The sequence below is a fragment of the Mesoplodon bidens genome (assembly GCF_964165515.1).
Source record: "Mesoplodon bidens genome assembly, contig: HAP1_SCAFFOLD_277, whole genome shotgun sequence".
NCBI classification, from domain to species: Eukaryota; Metazoa; Chordata; class Mammalia; order Artiodactyla; family Ziphiidae; genus Mesoplodon; species Mesoplodon bidens.
In genome coordinates this window covers 279,075-301,983 of record NW_027671840.1, presented here as the reverse complement: position 1 = coordinate 301,983, position 22,909 = coordinate 279,075, and the positions used below count along the sequence as shown (strand labels likewise).

General features: G+C 47.0%; 1 protein-coding gene and 1 pseudogene across 2 annotated transcripts; both read left to right on the top strand.

The window, feature by feature from the left end:
* Positions 1-2,510: 2,510 nt before the first annotated feature.
* Positions 2,511-16,956, top strand: LOC308610948 (protein FAM170A-like; the record flags this gene model as incomplete). The annotated part of the gene is made up of 3 exons (XM_081259918.1): positions 2,511-2,580; positions 5,853-6,593; positions 16,940-16,956. The coding sequence occupies 3 exons, from the start codon at positions 2,511-2,513 to the stop codon at positions 16,954-16,956; spliced, it is 828 nt and encodes a 275-aa protein (XP_081116044.1).
* Positions 16,813-22,490, top strand: LOC308610946 (protein FAM170A-like; annotated as a pseudogene). Its single transcript has 2 exons — positions 16,813-18,441; positions 22,377-22,490. The product of its transcript is annotated as a protein FAM170A-like (transcript).
* Positions 22,491-22,909: the final 419 nt, after the last annotated feature.

The following is a 22,909-nucleotide window of genomic DNA, read 5'->3' as shown; positions in this document are numbered from 1 at the left end:
TATTGATGGGTGAAGACTATGGAATAAAGTGAATAAAAGTTTTCAGAAGTTGCTGAGAATATGGTAAGAAGCATGATTATCCAATTATGAATTGGCTGCAATGGCATTCTAGGGGGACACTAGGAAGGGGAAGCAAATGTTCCTGAGATGACAGTGGCAGGTGGAAAGTTGTTTCAGGGGAAGAGCAGTCTTGCAGAGGGTGTATCAGAGGAGGGCAAGTGTGAGCAAGCAAGGAAATACTAAGTGTATACGGTTCCTTCACTGAGTGCACCCAGCCCCGTGGTCAGCCTTGAGAACAAGCAGGACTTCAGGTACTGGAGCTACATTTCAGTCATCAAGACTTGAGAAGACACCCTTAACTCAGGTCTTCTCTTCAAACTCCATCTTTCCTTCTTGACCTTCATTTGGCCTCTTCCCTTACCCTCAAGCTGTGGACTGAGGCCACAGAGCAAGATGGGTCACTAGTGTCCTCCATCCCCTGGCGACTGTGGTTCACATCAGTGGAGTACCAAAGGCAATAGCCAAGTAACAGACACAAGAGTGTATGAAGAAGAAGAGATTCTGATAAGGCTTTCTGTGACAGTGTGGGCCAAGTCGGCTCTATATGGCTGGTATCACCTGAATTATGAGCAGCCTTAGGGGAGAAGTTCTCAGAAGGCAGAGCCTGGCTCTCTAGGGGCTCTGCGTGCTCACAGCCCACTCCAAGACCTCAGTTACACCTTCGGCCCCCAATATCTCTCCCTCTGCCTGCTCAGAGTTTTTGAAGGCTTCTTTCCTCCACATTTCTCTTGAGCGGTGGAGGAGGAAGATGAGCTTCAGGCCAGCTCAGACTCCCCTGGGATCCCAGCAGGATGCCTATCATTAACCTCCCACCTTCTAGGAAGCTCCTAAGATCTTCACATTTGGGGCAGTTTTCATTTCAGCTGTGCTTCAAATTGCTGGCTGGAGACGGCCTGTTGGAAGGTGGCTGAAAGCAAGTAGCAATCCTTCGGGCAGCCTGGCCCTTCTCGACTGTCAGACATCTTCAGGGATATTCTAGGAAATGTTGTTTGTTCTAGAGAAGGGAGGGAAACAATCCAATTGTCCAATAATGCTTGAATGGAAAATAAATGATGCTATATGCATGTGATGAAATAATATCAAGCAGTCAAAAATCAAAGACCTAGATCTATATGGATTCACGTGGATAAATCTTGAAAACATAATATTGATTGAAAGAAAATAAGATCAAGAATGTTAGATTGTGATAACAGGTATGTAAGTATTTAAATATTTAAATCAATTCAACATATTGCTTCTATATATATATAGATGCAAGAAAATAAACTTTATCCAAAGAACACATTATTTACATTTCCTATGCTCATTTATCTAGGAGACCCAAAAGAACCCACAGATAAACTAGCAGGAACTAATAAGACGGTTCAACAAGGCACACACATACAAGATCAATAAATTTTAAAAGTCAATCAGGCTCCTCTACACTGGCGATAACAAATTAGAAACTGTAAAAGAAAATAAGAAAAAAAGAAGATCTAAAAATTGTCACAAGAGCCATATAAATTATTTAGAGCTAAGCATACGTAGAAGGCAATATAACTAACAAACTGAGTACGAACAGTTAAACTCCACCCAACCCAAGGTTAGGAAAAGACTGTTGTTACTTTATGAGAACAGACCCTCTTCTTAAGTGGCAGATCAGTAAGTGAGAGTGAATCAAAGAAACACAGCATTTGAAAAGTCAGCTAGTCCAAGCCTCTTGATCGCACATACAGAAGCTGAAGCCCAGATACGTTGAGTTACTTGGTAAAGGGCCCAACGTCCTGACTCAAGGACTAGCATTTTTCACTCATTCGTAAGACACAATCAAATGCAGTACCTTGGAAAGAGATGGGAAAAAAATGAAGAAATCAATTATATAGTTCCTCATCTTTAAGTACAGAAATAGCTGTGACAAAATTACACGTATTGAGGGAAAATTGAAGTGCAGAGTTTAAAATGTCAATAATCCACAGGGAAACTGGAGACCACTGAAAATATTCATATTAAATCTCTCTAGAAAAGACATGAAAAGATCTCCACTCAAAATGTGAATTTTATAATAGACATGGTATGATACAATTTATAATAGATATGGTATGAACCTTTCCCTTTCACGGGAAAGGTTCAGCTGGGAAAAAGGAAATGTTCTTGAAAATGGGGCCTGTGCTATTGCAGACACTGTGCTCCACCTAGGTCCACGGAATGCTCTGATGTCATCACTGAGGTCACAGAATTCCACTGTGCGCCTGGCAACCTTGCAAACATAACAGCCCTGGTGAGCACTAGGCAGTACTGCTGGTTCACTAAGTGGTACAAGTTTTTCAGCCATTTAGGAGACTTGACTATTTTTATTTGTATTGAATCATTTCAACGGATTGCCCAAGAGCCAACAAGGGCCAACCTGTAGGGAAGAGGAGGAGTTGGACATCTCTTGAGGCATCTTCTAAGGGAGACTTCTAGTTGGTACCATGAAACGGCGACAAAAGAGGAAACATCTGGAAAATGAAGAGTCCCAGGAAACTGCCGAGAACGGAGGAGGTATGTGGGGGGCAACATGCTGGGGCACATGGGTTTCTGCCAAACTAAACCTTCTCTAGGATGGGGGGGACTGAGAACGTGTCACCTGTGAAGCAGGGAGCGAGAGACCTTGTCTCACTGACGCTGCCGTATCCATCCGGAGGGTCCCTGTGGTGTGAGACGGCACAGAACGGCCAGATGCCCCCTGGGAGATGGGAGGTCAGCTCCGCTGGTCTGAGGACTCTCCCCTGGGGCAGCCGGGCCTGGAGCTCTGTCGGACTCATAGCAGGCTGCATCCTGCTTGCACAGACCTAGAGGTGCAGCTTTTCTCAGTCCCCGATTTCTCTCTTATTCTCTTGGATCTTTCCCTGGGGTCATGAGGTGGGGGATGTGAAGGATGCAAGGATGCTGAGAGAGACCCATGAGTTGCTTGGCCTCTTTTACCAAAGTGGAAAGAGAAGCCCCATGAGTTGAAGGCCCTGTTGAAAAATATCTTGACAAGTGGAATGCACTTTGAAAGAAGATTGTTTGTCTAGGGATGGTGTCATATTGAAAGCAAGGAGGTTTTATTCCTTCAACAGGAAGAATTTCCCAAAGGAGATCAAGGGAAGGGAAGGGTTTTCCAGAGACTGAGACCGCGTGAGCAGGGGTGAGAAATGGCCTCAGGGTCCTGCGGGGAGCTCTGAGAGCCACGGGCCACGGGGTGCCTGCGTGCATTAAATGTAGGCGAGTAGCTTGCCCTGGGAGAGGGGTGGTCACCCCAGAGCTCCAGCTAGAGGCCTCTGCCCCAGATTAGAGCCCAGTAGCTCCTACCAGGCCCAGGGCCCTGGAGACTGTAGGATGGGCCCTGGGAATGGAGCTCTAGACAGCAGGCAGATTTCCAGGCAGTGGCTGGGACAGGCTGGGGAAGGCAATGACTGCCCCTGACCATTCAGAATATTTTGCTCTGTGTTCCTGTGTGTGAGTGTGTGTGTGTGTGTGGGGGGGGGTAGTGCAGAGAAGAGCGAGATGAATGGGGTTAGAGTGCTTACCAGATATAAAGTCTGCGTGGTAAAGTTCTTGTCACCCTGCCTGGACCTGGCTGACACTCGGTGTACGTAAGAGTGTATACAGAATTCTTGTTAGGGGTGTTTCATGAGACAGTAACTCATACACCCATGTACACTCTGATACAGCAAAAATATCACACACCCCACATATAACTTCCTTAGTAAACCACACACAGCACATGGAGGTATATACATGCATCCCTTCTGTACTACGTTCTCATACAACCCACCTGTATCACAATCGTCTCCTCTAACACCAAACGCTGGAGATGAGATATGTATATAGACACACACACTATATATATAGGACACACACACACACACACACACTATATATATATGTATCTCCTCAACTCTTGCACAAACACAGCTAACTTCAGCCATCTCTAAATACCTCTATAAGAACCAGTCACGTGTCATACACACCACACTTATAACACATTCTTGAGTAATGCCAGACCCGCTTTGTACAAACCACAGTAAACCACAGTCTCAGTAACCCAGGTCAGGATTGCCAGAGAAAATATGGGCTATCCAGTTCAATTTGAATTCCAGATAAACAACAAGTAATTTTTCAGTATCAGTATGTCCCACATATTGTATGGGCCATACTTACACTAAAACTAAGTCAGGCCAAACACTGCATGGGAATACTTACACTAAAAAATTATTCTGGGTTTATCTGAAACTGAAATTTAACTGGGTGCCTTGTATTCTTGTTCGCTAAGTCTGGCAACCCTTATATACTTACCACCAGCTGATGTATTATATATTTATTGTAGTTTTGTTTAGTGTGTGTCTTCCCCTACTAGAATGTGCAGCGTTACCAAAGACTACAACAATGGAAGAGTGCCGGATACACAGGAGTAGCTGCTTACTGAATCTTGGTGACTGAATGAATGAACACGCACCATAAATACAAGCCACACCATGTAATGAGGAAAAGTTACATGTCCCAGAATTCCTGACTTGTGAACAGAAACCATGCACACAAAGGCCACACACACAGATAGACACATCTGCACTGTGCTCCCCATGCCAACCCCACACTTACCACAGACTTAACTGATACACATCACTCACTCTTCCCACACACTCACAGTCACCACCGAGGCCTACATTACCAACTAGACAGTGAGAGAATAAGTATGGATTGGAATTAAATCCTGGAGTATCCACTGGGAACCACACTCTCAACTGTGTGTATTCACTGCACCTGACACGTGTCACACACTCAGTAAATATTTGTGGACAGAGGACTGATGAACCCACCCTGAGCCTTTCATTCTTCCCTCAGGAATCTCGAAGTCACAAGAGGATCCCCCTCGGCTTGGATCCACTGTGGTGGCCCAAGGCTGCAGCCCAGGGCCAGGGGAGGTCTCCTCTGCCTCTAAATACTTCTTCTGTACTTCTACTCGGCGCAAGCTCAGCTACGCTGGTAAGGGCGCGGGGCTCCTCAGGTGAGGGGGTGCTTGGCTGTGAGGCAGGAGGCACACAGATCCCAGGGAGGCTGAGAGGAAACCCAGGGTCATCAGAGGTGATGAGGGCTCTGTGGAGGAGCCTGGGCAGGATGGCTGAGCTGTTCCGAGGGCGTGGATGCCAGCTGAGTCTGGGTGTGTGTGTGTGAATACTGCTACTACCATGGTGGGGAAGTCAAGGAGCAGGGGCCGGAAAGGTCTGGGCTTGAGGTGGAGGGAAGAGGGACCAGATTAAGCATCTTCAGAGGAAAATGTAGGCTTTGTCTTTGCCTTTGCTTCCAGAGAAGGACAGAGTTCTGCATCATACACCTCCAGCCTGAGAGCAGGACCATCCAGCTCAGGTCCACACAGCTCACACATACACGCGCCCTCCAGGCACAGCCCTTCTCAGTGCACATCAACCCCAAGCACGTGCTCCACAGTACTCTCCTCCTGCACCACAGCCCCATTCCACAAGGAACGCACCACCGATATTCCCAAACTCACACTCCTCGTCGTACACGCATCCAGCCGCATCCCTCACATACCACAGCCCTCACCACCATACTCCACACCCCTGTATACAGACACCGCTCCAGTATCCCCCCCACGCACATGAAAAGCCCACAGATGACACCAGATACACCACTCCGTCCTACGGCCAACAGACACCAAGCTCACGACATAGCTATGTCGTGCCAATGTCCCTCTCTCGTCTACCACACCTGCTCCCTCAGCTTCCGGCATGGCCCATGCATGTTATTATGATTTTAATTTCCTTTTTCAGGAATCCGGAGATTTCATCGAGACACTGCCCAGCCTAGAGCACCCCTAGCCCAGGATCAGGGAGAAGGAGAGACCGCTCCCCCATCACACTGTGTCTCCTCCTCACCCTCTTCACCCTCTAAGAACTATCTGCACCCAGACAAAGAGGAAAGGGGCATGAAAATATACTACATGCAGGTACAAGTGAACAAGGGTGTCGCTGTCTCCTGGAAGACAAAGAAACCCTTGGAGTTGCCTGAAAAGCAGCTGAGGATAGAAGAAGTGACCCTTCCTGAGGATGTGTGCGCAGTAGCCACTGAGCCCTCTTCTGATGTGTCCACCGAAAGCCTCCTGTCTGACAGTGAGCCCACTGGGGAGGAGAAAGAGTATGAGGAAAGGGCAGAGCCAGGCAGCCCATCAGGGCCACCTGCCGTCGAGGAGAGACCCAGCGCCAAGACAGCGGACTGGATGGTGACCATGGAGACCGGCTTCAGGTGCATGGCCTGCTGCCGGGTCTTCCCCGCCTTGGAGATCCTCCAGCAGCACGTGAAGTTCGGCATCCTGGAGGGCTTCAGCTGCCGTGTCTCTCATCTCACCATGGTCCAGCTGATGGGCAATGTGGAACCCAAGAGCACCCCTGAGGAGGAGGACGAGGAGGAGGAGGAGGAGAACGAGGAGGAGGAGGACGACGAGGAGGAGGAGGAGGAGGAGGAAGAGAAGCAAGAAGAAAAGGAGAATGAGGGAGCGCAGCGCACGGGGGAAGGCCCCAGCCCAAAGAGACCCCGCAGGCAGGGTCTTTTCTCTCCTTTGAGTTCCAAACAGCAACTGAGATTCATGGGACCGAAGATCCTGGAAGACGGTGTGGCCGTCCCTCGGAAGACGTAAGGCTTGAGGCTGGCAGTCTTCTGAGCCTATGTCACGAGGGCCCAGAGGAGTCTAAGGGAAGGGGCCGCACACATGTGCTGGTTGACCTAATGGCTCTGCAGTTGCATCAAATGGGACACACCCAGCACTACCAAAGGCATTGAGCTCTGTTGACGTAAACAAGAAGGTGGAGCCTTTTCCTAGGAGTTTTCTCAGGGTCTGCACGACGGACCTCAACTCTTAGAGGACGTACTGCCAGCAGCGCCTTCTCGGCAGAGAGAGCCAGGAGTGGTCTCCAGAGAGGACAGGGGCCCTGGCAGGACCAGACCTTTGAGGTCTGAGAGCCTTGGGCCTGAGCCGAGATCTCACCCGGACCACTGGACCTAGCCTTCTGTGACAAAGGGGAATATGAAAGAGAGTCACGTGGAAATGAGGTCCCCCGAGATATGGAAATGTTCCAGAACCTTCGTTGCGTGGTAGTTGATCTGGAGCCAAGCTCACTGTGGTGTGTGTGGCTCTGAGCATTAAGGCAACGCTGGAGGGTAACCCTGACCAGCAGAGCTTGGAGTGCTGCTTGTCTCTTCCTGTTCTACCTCATTTGTTTTATCCCTTCCAGGGAGAAGAAAGGACCCTCGGGAGAGTAGCAGACAGAAGGCCGTGGTCTGAAGGAGGATGAAGGGACCGGCACTCAGTCTAACATCATATGACGATAGAAGCGTCCTATGCAATAAAGGGCATTTTCCAAACCTTTCCTGGAGCTTTTATTTAATTACATTTTTCTATCTATGCATCTATCTGTCATCTACATCTGTATCTTTCAAGGTTTGTGAACAAGCTTTCACATAAGCACTAGAGACGTCCACCAGCATTTTCCAGAAGAGGCCTGCAAATTGCTGGGGACTCCTCACAAATAGGGAATGGCCACAACCCCTGCCACACAGACTATGCGCGTGGCCCTCCTGACGTACTCCCACTCTCTCTCTGCATTTCCCAACGTCTGAGATGAGGGTGCTGGCTGGAGGCAATGATCACGTGCAGGCTGAATCTTCTCCAGATTCTGATTCTCTTCCTGGGCCTATCGTCCTCAAGCACAGTCTCCATGTCCCTGGCCACACTGATCTCTCTCCTTCAGTCCTTCCCTCCCTCGCTCTCCTGCCTCCCAGTGCAGAGAATACTGTTTTGCATTTGAGACGACATTTAGTTTTTGTTCACAGAATTCTCACCTGTTCTACTGTGGCCTCCGTTGTGAACATTCCAAAGCTGAGAATTTTCTTTTTTTCTCCCTCATTTCTGCTGAGTCTTTACCTTCCTAATGCAGTGAACTCAGAGTGCCTAGCTGACTGGATGGGGACAAAAATCCAGGGAGCAAAGAGAAATAATAAAAGAATATATCAGTTAATTTTTCATAGTGTTATCCAACTACATATTTTTAAAATTTTGGAATACTATTAGGAATCTTCTCTTTATAAAAAACTGAATTATTGGGCTTCCCTGGTGGAGCAGTGGTTAAGAATATGCCTGCGAATGCAGGGGACATGGGTTCGAGCCCTGGTCTGGGAAGATCCCACGTGCCACGGAGTAACTCAGCCCGCGCGCCACAACTACTGAGCCTGCGCTCTAGAGCCCGTGTGCCACATCTACCGAGCCCACGTGCCACAACTACGGAAGCCTGCGTGCCTAGAGCCCATGCTCCGCAACAAGAGAAGCCACTGCAATGAGAAGCCCGTGCACCACAGCCAAGAGTAGCCCCCGCTCACTGCAACTAGAGAACGCCCGCTAGCAGCAACAAAGACCCAATGCAGCCCAAAATAACTTAATTAATTTTAAAAAATTGAATTAGTTTCAAGGGTACAATGTATAAAAGTACAATAAAAGCCCCCCTTCAGAACCCCCCAACCCCACTCTCAAGATGGAATAGATATGCTGTGATACAATTTATAGTCGTAGCACTACTACTCCTCCCACCACATCCCAAATCCTCTGAGCCAGGTGCAGCAGCTCCCTTTCACAATGCTAGCACCCGCCACACGACAGATGATAATCCCTTTGGACGTTTCAAGGAGCGGCACCAAGGCAACAGTACCTGGGAAATGCCACTGACAGCTCAGAATATCCATGGCATTTCTAGAGCCTCGGCACTGCTCTCGCTCTGGGAATGAAGGTCCAAAAAGCACATCGGAGAATGTCCATAGTTGTAAACAAGCTCCACCTTTGAAACACAATCTACATAGAACCACATATACAAGCCTGCACGATGGAGGAAGCCAAGGTCTCCTCCATGATTTCCCTTCTGACCACCTTAGTGTCTCCTCAACCATAAAAGGTGAACTTGAAACTCAGGACCTTGCCTTGTCACCAGAAACATCCAAGCTTGGATCAGTCTTTCTAAGACCAGATCCTTGCTCTCTGAACTATTAGAGACTTGTCACATACACAGAGGTAGAACAGGATTATTTCTATCTACCTGGGGACCTGGAGTCTTTCACATTGCTCCTGTTAAAACACTCACAACAGCAAAACTTTACCTACAAAGGGTTCAAGCTATGACACTCCCAATTTCCACAAACCTCCTCAGCTCTTGTGAGTCACATGCAGCCAATTCCAGGAATTGGAAACATGGTTGTGAGGATGAAACTGACTTTGGGGCTCCCCTTGGATATGGTCTTCCAGACTTACCAAAAGGCCATTAAGAGGAAGGTTTACCCCACCTCAGGGAAACCCGAGGCAGTACTTGCAGTCATAGGGCTGGCCATGGCTTCTGAGCTACATCCAAAAAGAATTTCATACTGTACCTGGATCTGCTGAAGCCATTTCTGACTGTCCGAGAGCCAGCATGTACCGCTTCTCAACTGCCTCCATTGTGGATCATCAGTAGGGCTGTCAGATTTAGTAAATATAAGTACAGGATACCCAGTTAAACCTGAACTTCACATGAATAATAAGTCATTATTTTTAGTATAAGTAGATCCTATGAACTCTTTGGGGCATACTAATCTTAAAAATGTACTTGTTGTTTCTCTGACATTCAGATTTAACTAAACAGCCTATATTTTATCTGTCAACCCTACCCTTCAGAAATGATGGAGGCTCATAGAGATCCAGGAGACGCCTCAGCGCCTCCTCAGCTTTTATTTCTACGTCCTGGACAGCGAGCACGAACCTTCCAGCCCCAGTCTTTGGCTAGAATGGAGGATATTCTCTGTTTTAGAGCGTTTTCTACTTGTCATTGTTATTATCTTCCTTATTTTAAAGAGATGTTTATTTTTTCCCAAACTTCATAGCTCATCCAAAAGTATTTCAAAGTTCATTAGACAAGGGAAAAACAACATGGGTCTGAAAAGTGAAGGAAACCGCCTGGTGTTTAGTAAAGAAGTAGTAGGGAGACTGAAAAAGCCAAACTTAATAAGCAAATCTCTCCAAGGGTATTTTCAGAGCTTGATACCCTCCCACACCCTGAAAATATTATTACATCAAAAACGTAGAACTGCTAACCAAATGTAAGGCTCCCATATGATTCTATCAAAGTGAGGATGCTTCTTTACTAAGCAGTGAGCACACTTGCTGCCCCAGGGACCTTGGCAGTTGCAACGTAGGGCTCTTCCCTCTGGGATGGAAACAGCAAGTTTTCCTGTGGTCTACACGCTGGCCCCAAAAATACTACACTCCCAATACTTGTCAACTTTAAGTATTTTTCTACATATCTCCATTTTTCTGTTACTATTTGGACTACATCCTAGACTTGACACTACATAAATTGCATTCAAGAAGCTATTTTTAAAAGTTGGTAGGAAACCTTAAATCTATAGCTTGCAGTCCCTGGTTTACTTTCATCCAGGTGCATAAGTGTTTTCAAAAGTAGTCAGGTTAGTTACCCCATATCACAGCCCCACGCTTGTGTCACAGATATAAAAATGGAACATGATATTTAAGGTTTTAGTTGCCAAATCATCAAGCCTCCCAGACAGAGGCAATAGGGCAAAATGATTACACAGGCATGGATTTTGATTTGCTCCAGTGTCTTGGGCAAGTCACTTGGCCTCTGTATTTATTTGTACTTATCTGCACTTATCTGTCACTTGGGGGTCATAACTGTACCTGGTCCATGGGTACGTTGTACAAATGATCTGTAAAGTAGTTACAAGAAACCGACACAGAGTAAGCACTCCACAGACATTGGCTATTAGCTATTGGAAATATTTCTCCATGAAACAGATGACTTTATCAGTGGATGACTCGGTGGGAGACAGTGAATCACAGAATCACAGCATGTTGAAAGTGACCTAGTTCACACTCTTATGTGAAAAAAAGAAAAGTGTGCCTGGGTAGAAAATGTCTGAAAGCTTACCTAACAAATAGTTTATCATGTTAACTTGGAGAATTAGAATAAAACAGGAAAGCAGGAAAGAAAAACTTGAGTGTAATTCAATTTCTCTATCATTTGTGTTTCTACACTGAGACTCTGAATACACTGGAAGCGCAATGTTTTTTAATGTGGCGGGATAAAGGTTTTCACGTTTTCCTGATCCATCCGTATTATTATCTCAGAATTGCTGGCAGTTCTTGCCATCTTTGGATCTACAGCCATCTGAGTCAGGGGGCCATTCTGGACGGAGGAGATAATAGAGCAGAAGTGAAGTGAGAGGAAAGGAGGGACAAGATTTTCTCTTTTCTCTTCCAAGAGGAAAGGTCTTTGGAATGGGAACAACTCACAACCAAACTTTGGGGAAAGGATGTGATGGAAAATGAGACAAACATCCTACCCCTGTGATGAGAAGGATTCCCTGGGCTGGATGGAGGGAGGTCACAGGTGGCTGGACAAGGAAACCAACTAGGGAGAAACACACACAAGTGCAGAGCAAACACCCTGAGGCCACTCAGCCTGACTCCATGCAAACATGTGTCCAGCAGCCAGCCCTTCACCTGTGGCTCCCCAGCAAGACAGGTACCTCGGGGGTGCCAACTCATTCTGAGTCCATTATGCCTGGCCATTCATAAACCGCTGTCTAACGTGTGAGGAATAAACTCTCAATGTTTATGAGGAAATTGGGGAAGGAGATTGAAAGGTTACTTAAACGGAAAAAAAAGAAGTTCAGCAAGGCAGGATGGTAGAGAGACAAGAAAAAGACCTTAAAAGATAGAAAGGATTTGCCAAAGAAGAGAAAGAAAAAGAAATGATTCCGAATGGCTTAACCTGCAGCTAGGAAGTTAAGGAAGATTATTGATGGGTGAAGACTATGGAATAAAGTGAATAAAAGTTTTCAGAAGTTGCTGAGAATATGGTAAGAAGCATGATTATCCAATTATGAATTGGCTGCAATGGCATTCTAGGGGGACACTAGGAAGGGGAAGCAAATGTTCCTGAGATGACAGTGGCAGGTGGAAAGTTGTTTCAGGGGAAGAGCAGTCTTGCAGAGGGTGTATCAGAGGAGGGCAAGTGTGAGCAAGCAAGGAAATACTAAGTGTATACGGTTCCTTCACTGAGTGCACCCAGCCCCGTGGTCAGCCTTGAGAACAAGCAGGACTTCAGGTACTGGAGCTACATTTCAGTCATCAAGACTTGAGAAGACACCCTTAACTCAGGTCTTCTCTTCAAACTCCATCTTTCCTTCTTGACCTTCATTTGGCCTCTTCCCTTACCCTCAAGCTGTGGACTGAGGCCACAGAGCAAGATGGGTCACTAGTGTCCTCCATCCCCTGGCGACTGTGGTTCACATCAGTGGAGTACCAAAGGCAATAGCCAAGTAACAGACACAAGAGTGTATGAAGAAGAAGAGATTCTGATAAGGCTTTCTGTGACAGTGTGGGCCAAGTCGGCTCTATATGGCTGGTATCACCTGAATTATGAGCAGCCTTAGGGGAGAAGTTCTCAGAAGGCAGAGCCTGGCTCTCTAGAGGCTCTGCGTGCTCACAGCCCACTCCAAGACCTCAGTTACACCTTCGGCCCCCAATATCTCTCCCTCTGCCTGCTCAGAGTTTTTGAAGGCTTCTTTCCTCCACATTTCTCTTGAGCGGTGGAGGAGGAAGATGAGCTTCAGGCCAGCTCAGACTCCCCTGGGATCCCAGCAGGATGCCTATCATTAACCTCCCACCTTCTAGGAAGCTCCTAAGATCTTCACATTTGGGGCAGTTTTCATTTCAGCTGTGCTTCAAATTGCTGGCTGGAGACGGCCTGTTGGAAGGTGGCTGAAAGCAAGTAGCAATCCTTCGGGCAGCCTGGCCCTTCTCGACTGTCAGACATCTTCAGGGATATTCTAGGAAATGTTGTTTGTTCTAGAGAAGGGAGGGAAACAATCCAATTGTCCAATAATGCTTGAATGGAAAATAAATGATGCTATATGCATGTGATGAAATAATATCAAGCAGTCAAAAATCAAAGACCTAGATCTATATGGATTCACGTGGATAAATCTTGAAAACATAATATTGATTGAAAGAAAATAAGATCAAGAATGTTAGATTGTGATAACAGGTATGTAAGTATTTAAATATTTAAATCAATTCAACATATTGCTTCTATATATATATAGATGCAAGAAAATAAACTTTATCCAAAGAACACATTATTTACATTTCCTATGCTCATTTATCTAGGAGACCCAAAAGAACCCACAGATAAACTAGCAGGAACTAATAAGACGGTTCAACAAGGCACACACATACAAGATCAATAAATTTTAAAAGTCAATCAGGCTCCTCTACACTGGCGATAACAAATTAGAAAGTGTAAAAGAAAATAAGAAAAAAAGAAGATCTAAAAATTGTCACAAGAGCCATATAAATTATTTAGAGCTAAGCATACGTAGAAGGCAATATAACTAACAAACTGAGTACGAACAGTTAAACTCCACCCAACCCAAGGTTAGGAAAAGACTGTTGTTACTTTATGAGAACAGACCCTCTTCTTAAGTGGCAGATCAGTAAGTGAGAGTGAATCAAAGAAACACGGCATTTGAAAAGTCAGCTAGTCCAAGCCTCTTGATGGCACATACAGAAGCTGAAGCCCAGATAGGTTGAGTTACTTGGTAAAGGGCCCAACGTCCTGACTCAAGGACTAGCATTTTTCACTCATTCGTAAGACACAATCAAATGCAGTACCTTGGAAAGAGATGGGAAAAAAATGAAGAAATCAATTATATAGTTCCTCATCTTTAAGTACAGAAATAGCTGTGACAAAATTACACGTATTGAGGGAAAATTGAAGTGCAGAGTTTAAAATGTCAATAATCCACAGGGAAACTGGAGACCACTGAAAATATTCATATTAAATCTCTCTAGAAAAGACATGAAAAGATCTCCACTCAAAATGTGAATTTTATAATAGACATGGTATGATACAATTTATAATAGATATGGTATGAACCTTTCCCTTTCACGGGAAAGGTTCAGCTGGGAAAAAGGAAATGTTCTTGAAAATGGGGCCTGTGCTATTGCAGACACTGTGCTCCACCTAGGTCCACGGAATGCTCTGATGTCATCACTGAGGTCACAGAATTCCACTGTGCGCCTGGCAACCTTGCAAACATAACAGCCCTGGTGAGCACTAGGCAGTACTGCTGGTTCACTAAGTGGTACAAGTTTTTCAGCCATTTAGGAGACTTGACTATTTTTATTTGTATTGAATCATTTCAACGGATTGCCCAAGAGCCAACAAGGGCCAACCTGTAGGGAAGAGGAGGAGTTGGACATCTCTTGAGGCATCTTCTAAGGGAGACTTCTAGTTGGTACCATGAAACGGCGACAAAAGAGGAAACATCTGGAAAATGAAGAGTCCCAGGAAACTGCCGAGAACGGAGGAGGTATGTGGGGGGCAACATGCTGGGGCACATGGGTTTCTGCCAAACTAAACCTTCTCTAGGATGGGGCGGACTGAGAACGTGTCACCTGTGAAGCAGGGAGCGAGAGACCTTGTCTCACTGACGCTGCCGTATCCATCCGGAGGGTCCCTGTGGTGTGAGACGGCACAGAACGGCCAGATGCCCCCTGGGAGATGGGAGGTCAGCTCCGCTGGTCTGAGGACTCTCCCCTGGGGCAGCCGGGCCTGGAGCTCTGTCGGACTCATAGCAGGCTGCATCCTGCTTGCACAGACCTAGAGGTGCAGCTTTTCTCAGTCCCCGATTTCTCTCTTATTCTCTTGGATCTTTCCCTGGGGTCATGAGGTGGGGGATGTGAAGGATGCAAGGATGCTGAGAGAGACCCATGAGTTGCTTGGCCTCTTTTACCAAAGTGGAAAGAGAAGCCCCATGAGTTGAAGGCCCTGTTGAAAAATATCTTGACAAGTGGAATGCACTTTGAAAGAAGATTGTTTGTCTAGGGATGGTGTCATATTGAAAGCAAGGAGGTTTTATTCCTTCAACAGGAAGAATTTCCCAAAGGAGATCAAGGGAAGGGAAGGGTTTTCCAGAGACTGAGACCGCGTGAGCAGGGGTGAGAAATGGCCTCAGGGTCCTGCGGGGAGCTCTGAGAGCCACGGGCCACGGGGTGCCTGCGTGCATTAAATGTAGGCGAGTAGCTTGCCCTGGGAGAGGGGTGGTCACCCCAGAGCTCCAGCTAGAGGCCTCTGCCCCAGATTAGAGCCCAGTAGCTCCTACCAGGCCCAGGGCCCTGGAGACTGTAGGATGGGTCCTGGGAATGGAGCTCTAGACAGCAGGCAGATTTCCAGGCAGTGGCTGGGACAGGCTGGGGAAGGCAATGACTGCCCCTGACCATTCAGAATATTTTGCTCTGTGTTCCTGTGTGTTCGTGTGTGTGTGTGTGTGTGGGGGGGGGTAGTGCAGAGAAGAGCGAGATGAATGGGGTTAGAGTGCTTACCAGATATAAAGTCTGCGTGGTAAAGTTCTTGTCACCCTGCCTGGACCTGGCTGACACTCGGTGTACGTAAGAGTGTATACAGAATTCTTGTTAGGGGTGTTTCATGAGACAGTAACTCATACACCCATGTACACTCTGATACAGCAAAAATATCACACACCCCACATATAACTTCCTTAGTAAACCACACACAGCACATGGAGGTATATACATGCATCCCTTCTCTACTACGTTCTCATACAACCCACCTGTATCACAATCGTCTCCTCCAACACCAAACGCTGGAGATGAGATATGTATATAGACACACACACTATATATATAGGACACACACACACACACTATATATATATGTATCTCCTCAACTCTTGCACAAACACAGCTAACTTCAGCCATCTCTAAATACCTCTATAAGAACCAGTCACGTGTCATACACACCACACTTATAACACATTCTTGAGTAATGCCAGACCCGCTTTGTACAAACCACAGTAAACCACAGTCTCAGTAACCCAGGTCAGGATTGCCAGAGAAAATATGGGCTATCCAGTTCAATTTGAATTCCAGATAAACAACAAGTAATTTTTCAGTATCAGTATGTCCCACATATTGTATGGGCCATACTTACACTAAAACTAAGTCAGGCCAAACACTGCATGGGAATACTTACACTAAAAAAGTATTCTGGGTTTATCTGAAACTGAAATTTAACTGGGTGCCTTGTATTCTTGTTCGCTAAGTCTGGCAACCCTTATATACTTACCACCAGCTGATGTATTATATATTTATTGTAGTTTTGTTTAGTGTGTGTCTTCCCCTACTAGAATGTGCAGCGTTACCAAAGACTACAACAATGGAAGAGTGCCGGATACACAGGAGTAGCTGCTTACTGAATCTTGGTGACTGAATGAATGAACACGCACCATAAATACAAGCCACACCATGTAATGAGGAAAAGTTACATGTCCCAGAATTCCTGACTTGTGAACAGAAACCATGCACACAAAGGCCACACACACAGATAGACACATCTGCACTGTGCTCCCCATGCCAACCCCACACTTACCACAGACTTAACTGATACACATCACTCACTCTTCCCACACACTCACAGTCACCACCGAGGCCTACATTACCAACTAGACAGTGAGAGAATAAGTATGGATTGGAATTAAATCCTGGAGTATCCACTGGGAACCACACTCTCAACTGTGTGTATTCACTGCACCTGACACGTGTCACACACTCAGTAAATATTTGTGGACAGAGGACTGATGAACCCACCCTGAGCCTTTCATTCCTCCCTCAGGAATCTCGAAGTCACAAGAGGATCCCCCTCGGCTTGGATCCACTGTGGTGGCCCAAGGCTGCAGCCCAGGGCCAGGGGAGGTCTCCTCTGCCCCTAAACACTTCTCCTGTGCTTCTTCTCCGCGCAAGCTCATGTACGCCGGTAAGGGCGCGGGGCTCCTCAGGTGAGGGGGTGCTTGGCTGTGAGGCAGGAGGCACACAGATCCCAGGGAGGCTGAGAGGAAACCCAAGGTCATCAGAGGTGATGAGGGCTCTGTGGAGGAGCCTGGGCGGGATGGCTGAGCTGTTACGAGGGCGTGTATCCCAGCTGAGTCAGGGGTGGGGGGCGGGTGTGAATCCTGGTACTACCATGGTGGGGAAGTCAAGGAGCAGTGGCCGGAAAGGTCTGGACTTGAGGTGGAGGGAAGAGGGACCAGATTAAGCATCTTCAGAGAAAAATGTAGGGTTTCTCTTTGCCTTTGCTTCCAGAGAAGGACAGAGTTCTGCATCATACACCTCCAGCCTGAGAGCAGCGCCATCCAGCTCAGGTCCACACAGCTCACACACACATGCGCCCTCCAGGCACAGCCCTTCTCCGTGCACACATGAACCCCAAGCACGTGCTCCACAGTACTCTCCTCCTGCACCACAGCCCCATTCCACAAGGAATGCACCACCGATATTCCCAAACTCACACTCCTCGTCATACACGCATCCATACGCTTCCCTCACATACCACAGTCCTCACCACTGTACTCCACACCCGTGTATACAGACACCGCTCCAGTATCCCCCAACACGCAGATGAAAAGCCCACAGATGACACCAGATACACCACTGCCTCCTACGGCCAACAGACACCAAGCTCACGACATAGCTACGTCATGCAAATGTCCCTCTCTCGTCTACCACACCTGCTCCCTCAGCTTCCGGCATGGCCCATGCATGTTATTATGTTTTAAAATTCCTTTTTCAGGAATCCGGAGATCACATCGAGACACTGCCCAGCCTACCGCACCCCTAGCCCAGGTTCAGGAAAAAGGGGAGACCGCTCCCCCATCACACTGTGTCTCCTCCTCACCCTCTTCACCCTGTAAGAACGATCTGCACCCAGACAAACAGGAAAGGGGCATGAAAATATACTACATGCAGGTACAAGTGAACAAGGGTGTGGCTGTCTCCTGGAAGACAAAGAAACCCTTGGAGTTGCCTGAAAAGCAGCTGAGGATAGAAGAAGTGACCCTTCCTGAGGATGCGTGCACAGTAGCCACTGAGCCCTCTTCTGATGTGTCCACCGAAAACCTCCTGTCTGACAGTGAGCCCACTGGGGAGGACAAAGAGTATGAGGAAAGGGCAGCGCCAGGCAGCCCATCAGGGTCACCTGCCGTCGAGGAGAGACCCAGGGCCAAGACACCGGAGTGGATGGTGACCATGGAGACCGGCTTCAGGTGCATGGCCTGCTGCCGGGTCTTCCCCACCTTGGAGATCCTCCAGCAGCACGTGAAGTTTGGCGTCCTGGAGGGCTTCAGCTGCCGTGTCTTTCATCTCACCATGGCCCAGCTGATGGGCAATGTGGAATCCGAGATCACCCCGAGGAGGAGGACGAAGAGGACGAGGAGGACGAGGAGGACGAGGAGGACGAGGAAGAGAAGGTAGAAGGCCCCAGCCCGAAGAGACCCCGCAGGCAGGCTCTTTTCTCTCTTTTGAGTTCCACACAGCAACTGAGATTCATGGGACAGAAGATCCTGGAGACGGTGTGGCCTTGGAAGAGGTAAGGCTTGAGGCTGGCAGTCTTCTGAGCCTATGTCACGAGGGCCCAGAGGAGTCCAAGGGAAGGGGCCGCACACATGTGCTGGTTGACCTAATGGCTCTGCAGTTGCATCAAATGGGACACACCCAGCACTAACAAAGGCATTGAGCTCTGTTGACGTAAACAAGAAGGTGGAGCCTTTTCCTAGGAGTTTTCTCAGGGTCTGCACGACGGACCTCAACTCTTAGAGGATGTACTGCCAGCAGCGCCTTCTCGGCAGAGAGAGCCAGGAGTGGTCTCCAGAGAGGACAGGGGCCCTGGCAGGACCAGACCTTTGAGGTCTGAGAGCCTTGGGCCTGAGCCGAGATCTCACCCGGACCACTGGACCTAGCCTTCTGTGACAAAGGGGAATATGAAAGAGAGTCACGTGGAAATGAGGTCCCCCGAGATATGGAAATGTTCCAGAACCTTCGTTGCGTGGTAGTTGATCTGGAGCCAAGCTCACTGTGGTGTGTGTGGCTCTGAGCATTAAGGCAACGCTGGAGGGTAACCCTGACCAGCAGAGCTTGGAGTGCTTCTTGTCTCTTCCTGTTCTACCTCAGTTGTTTTATCCCTTCCAGGGAGAAGAAAGCACCCTCGGGAGAGTTGGTAGTAAACCAGGGTATATCCTCCCTCAAGGGGACCCGGCCTGCCCTTCATTCAAGATGCTCTGGAAATGGGAACTGACTCATGTTATCCAATTGGCTGAGGGAGCACAACTCCCATGTTGATTCCGGTCAGACATGTTCATCAGACCTAGAGCTTTTCTCCTGATTCAAATCAAGTAGGGTATTAGTAGAGTTCCCATTTATTTCAGCCCTAGAGATAGCACATGAGCAAATAAAAAATCTTTGTGTATCAAAGCATTCTAATGAGCCCTTTCATTTTGCTGTTCATTGTGAAAAACACGCTCACTTTATCTCTGCCAATGAAGTGTTTCCACTTGACCAATGATGCCCCACGATCCCATTAGCCTCACTGAATTTAGGGAGCCCATTATGATGACATCATTTCCCTCTCATTCTTGGCCTGCAGAGAAGAGCAGCTACAGAGCATTCCAAGACTGCTAACGCTCCCCTCACCAATACGTTTCTTAAACCTCTGGCAAAGGAAGTGTCCTCTGAGCCCTCCCAGGGCACATAGGGGGTTTGGGTGAGCAGATCTTATATGATAAATCCACTCCAGTGGTCTGGCATTCCTATGCCTTTGTAAACCTTCTACAGTGGTGGTTCTCAGCTGGGGACACTTTTGGTCCCCCCTCCCAGGAAATATGTGGCAGTGTCTTGAGACTTTTATTTTATTTTTTTTTTGTGGTACGCGGGCCTCTCACTGTTGTGGCCTCTCCCGTTGTGGAGCACAAGCTCCAGACGCACAGGCTCAGTGGCCGTGGCTCACGGGCCTAGCCGCTCCACGGCATGTGGGATCTTCCCGGGCCCTGGCACGAACCCATGTCCCCTGCATCGGCAGGCGGACTCTCAACCACTGCGCCACCAGGGAAGCCCCTTGAGACTTTTTTCTTTAAGGAGCTGTGTTATGAATGAGCCCCACGTGGCTGGTGCACACGGATGTATCAAGGCACTTTTTTTTTTTTTTTTTTTTGGTACGCGGGCCTCTCACTGTTGTGGCCTCTCCCGTTGCGGAGCACAGGCTCCGGACGCGCAGGCTCAGCGGCCATGGCTCACGGGCCCAGCTGCCCCGCGGCATGTGGGGTCTTCCCGGACCGGGGCACAAACCCGTGTCCCCTGCATCGGCAGGCGGACTCTCAATCACTGCGCCACCAGGGAAGCCCTCAAGGCACTTTTTATTGTTACAACTAGGGTGGCAGGGAAGAGTATGTGCCACTGGCCCATCTTACATTGCACAGGACAGCTCCCAACAACAAAGAGCTATCCAGTTCAAAATGTCAGTCATGCCAACGTCAAGAAATTTTGCTACAACATACTTAGAAAGTCCTGGCATTTTGACTTTAGCCTACGCTAACTTTGGGTACAGGTTTCAGTCATTTGAGCAAACTGCTGAAGGCATTCCCAGGTAGCCAAGCTAACACGCTGAGTCTGGAATGGGTGTTGAATGCACTCGTATCAACAAATCCAGCCTAACCCAATATTACATTACTCCCACCTGCTTCAATACCTACAAACTCCACACACATTATTTCTCAGGTTTCTATTGATATAAGTTATAAAATTCCGTATTTTAGCAGATAGTGTCTCCTCATGGTCATCCTTTATACCCGGTGGGTACCCACCCCTTCCCTGCTCCCGTCCCCATTTCAAGGACTCTAGTCTGATTACTAGGTCTGGAAAAACGAGAGGTAGTGGAGGCAAGTCTTGAGGATCCACAGACCCCTGCAAGGAAACTACCTCAGAGTAGAGGCAGACTTCCTTCTAATAGCACAGCAGGCTCAACTAAGAGGTCACAGGTCAGAGGTCACAGGCCTCAGCTTTGTTGGAATCTGCCCATATATTTCCACCTCAAATTTCCAGGATTCTACTCCTTCCCACTGATGCCCTATGACATAAGAGAATCTACAAGGTTGTGAATCAATGTGTTGTCATTCAGCCACTGACTGAATTTGACTTTGGATCCCCTTAAAAAAATAAATAAATAAAAAGGAAGGAAAGAAAGATAGAAATGCTGATTATAACAAGTCCCCCAAAGTGTTGCTATGTAGCCAAGCTCAAAGCTAAGACAGAAAATCCCCAACGGTAAAAACAGATTTCGAGCTCAAGCTATCAACTGGGACTTGAAACTGAAGGCCCTACAAAGGCCAATGGAACTGGATACAAAGCTAAAGATTTAGTCTTTAGCATAGATGGGAGTCAAGGTTAGAGGAAGCCACGCACTGGGAGTGAGTTGTGAACTACTCAACACTAAGAGCAGCTCTTTCATTGAATGTGAAGAAAGAAACAGGTAGTCCCTAGTTGCTACCACTGTCTTTGAACCAAACTAAAGAACAAGGTCAACCAGAAGGGCAGATATGAGAATCAAAAAGGAAACCTCTCTGGAATCCTCACTGAACCAAGTCTAAGTTCTGCTCTACTTGTGGTCTTTCACTTACAGAGACAAACCTTTTGGGCTTACCACAGGGATCAACAGACTTTTTCTCTGAAGGGCCAGAAAGTAAATATTTTAGGTTTTGTGGGCCATCAGTGCTCGTCACAACCACTGAACACTGTCAGCACAATGGGAAACACTCAAAGATGGTAAATAAATGGATGGGCCAATAAAGAGCTTTTAGGTTCCAATAAAGCTTTAAAGGCAATGAGCCAGGTTGGGCTCACAGGAGGTAGTTTTCCAGCCCTTGACTTAACTCACTAAACTACAAATTACCTTGAGAGTTGGTGGTTTGATATCTACCAAACCAAACCAAACAAGAAAGCCCTAGGATTTCTGACATCTAATGCAATGCAATTTGAGGTAGCATGGACTTTACATACACATGTGAAGGTGTGGTCTAGGAAACCAATCTTGGAAACCTGCCTCTCACATTAAATACATCTTTTGCTGAGTAAAGCCCTTTAACCAAGTAAGTGTTAAACATCAGTGAAATGACCAAGAAGTAGGAAATGGTATGCAAACCTCCTCCTTAACAACTTGTTCCCATCATTCTAGGTTTCTTCCCTATGCACATTTTTCCTTAGGGAATCGTTGATAAATTTTACCTCTAAAACTTACCTATTTCCACTCTCTATCTTCAGGATTTGCCCAATCACTGTTACTTTGTAAACAATTTAAAAAAGTTTTTTGGGGGGTAAGTTCCTTTTTTCCCACAGCTAATGGTTCTCTGTGTCATAGTGTCTGGAACGACCCAGCTACTTCTCCAGTCAGACCAAGCACTTGAAAGGACAAGCCGGTACCCCGAGCTATCCATCCATTCACCCAGTAAGGAAGCCTGATGAGGAGAACTAGGATGTGTACATTTCTACTGTTGGAATTAAAACAGAATATTCTGGGCTGCATGGATTTATCCTAAACTTCAAATGCATTAATTATAAATAGACCGTTACACTGACTAATATTCTGTCTCTTTGAATAACCATATACATTTTTTCTTTTTTATAACTGATTTCTAGAGGTCTATTCCTTAATTTTGGCCATATATATGTATACCTCATGATGATAGGATTTCTTACTGTGAGGGATTAATATGTTCTTAGTAATTTTTAATATTATATTTTACATTATTTTACTACCTATGTTACTATAAAAATAACAGTATTTTACTGGAAAATTGATGCTCAATGAAAAATTTAAAATATGGAAGTTAAATGTGGAAAAAATCCCTGAAAATCTTGCCACTGTTTACATAAGGGTGAATATCCCTTTAC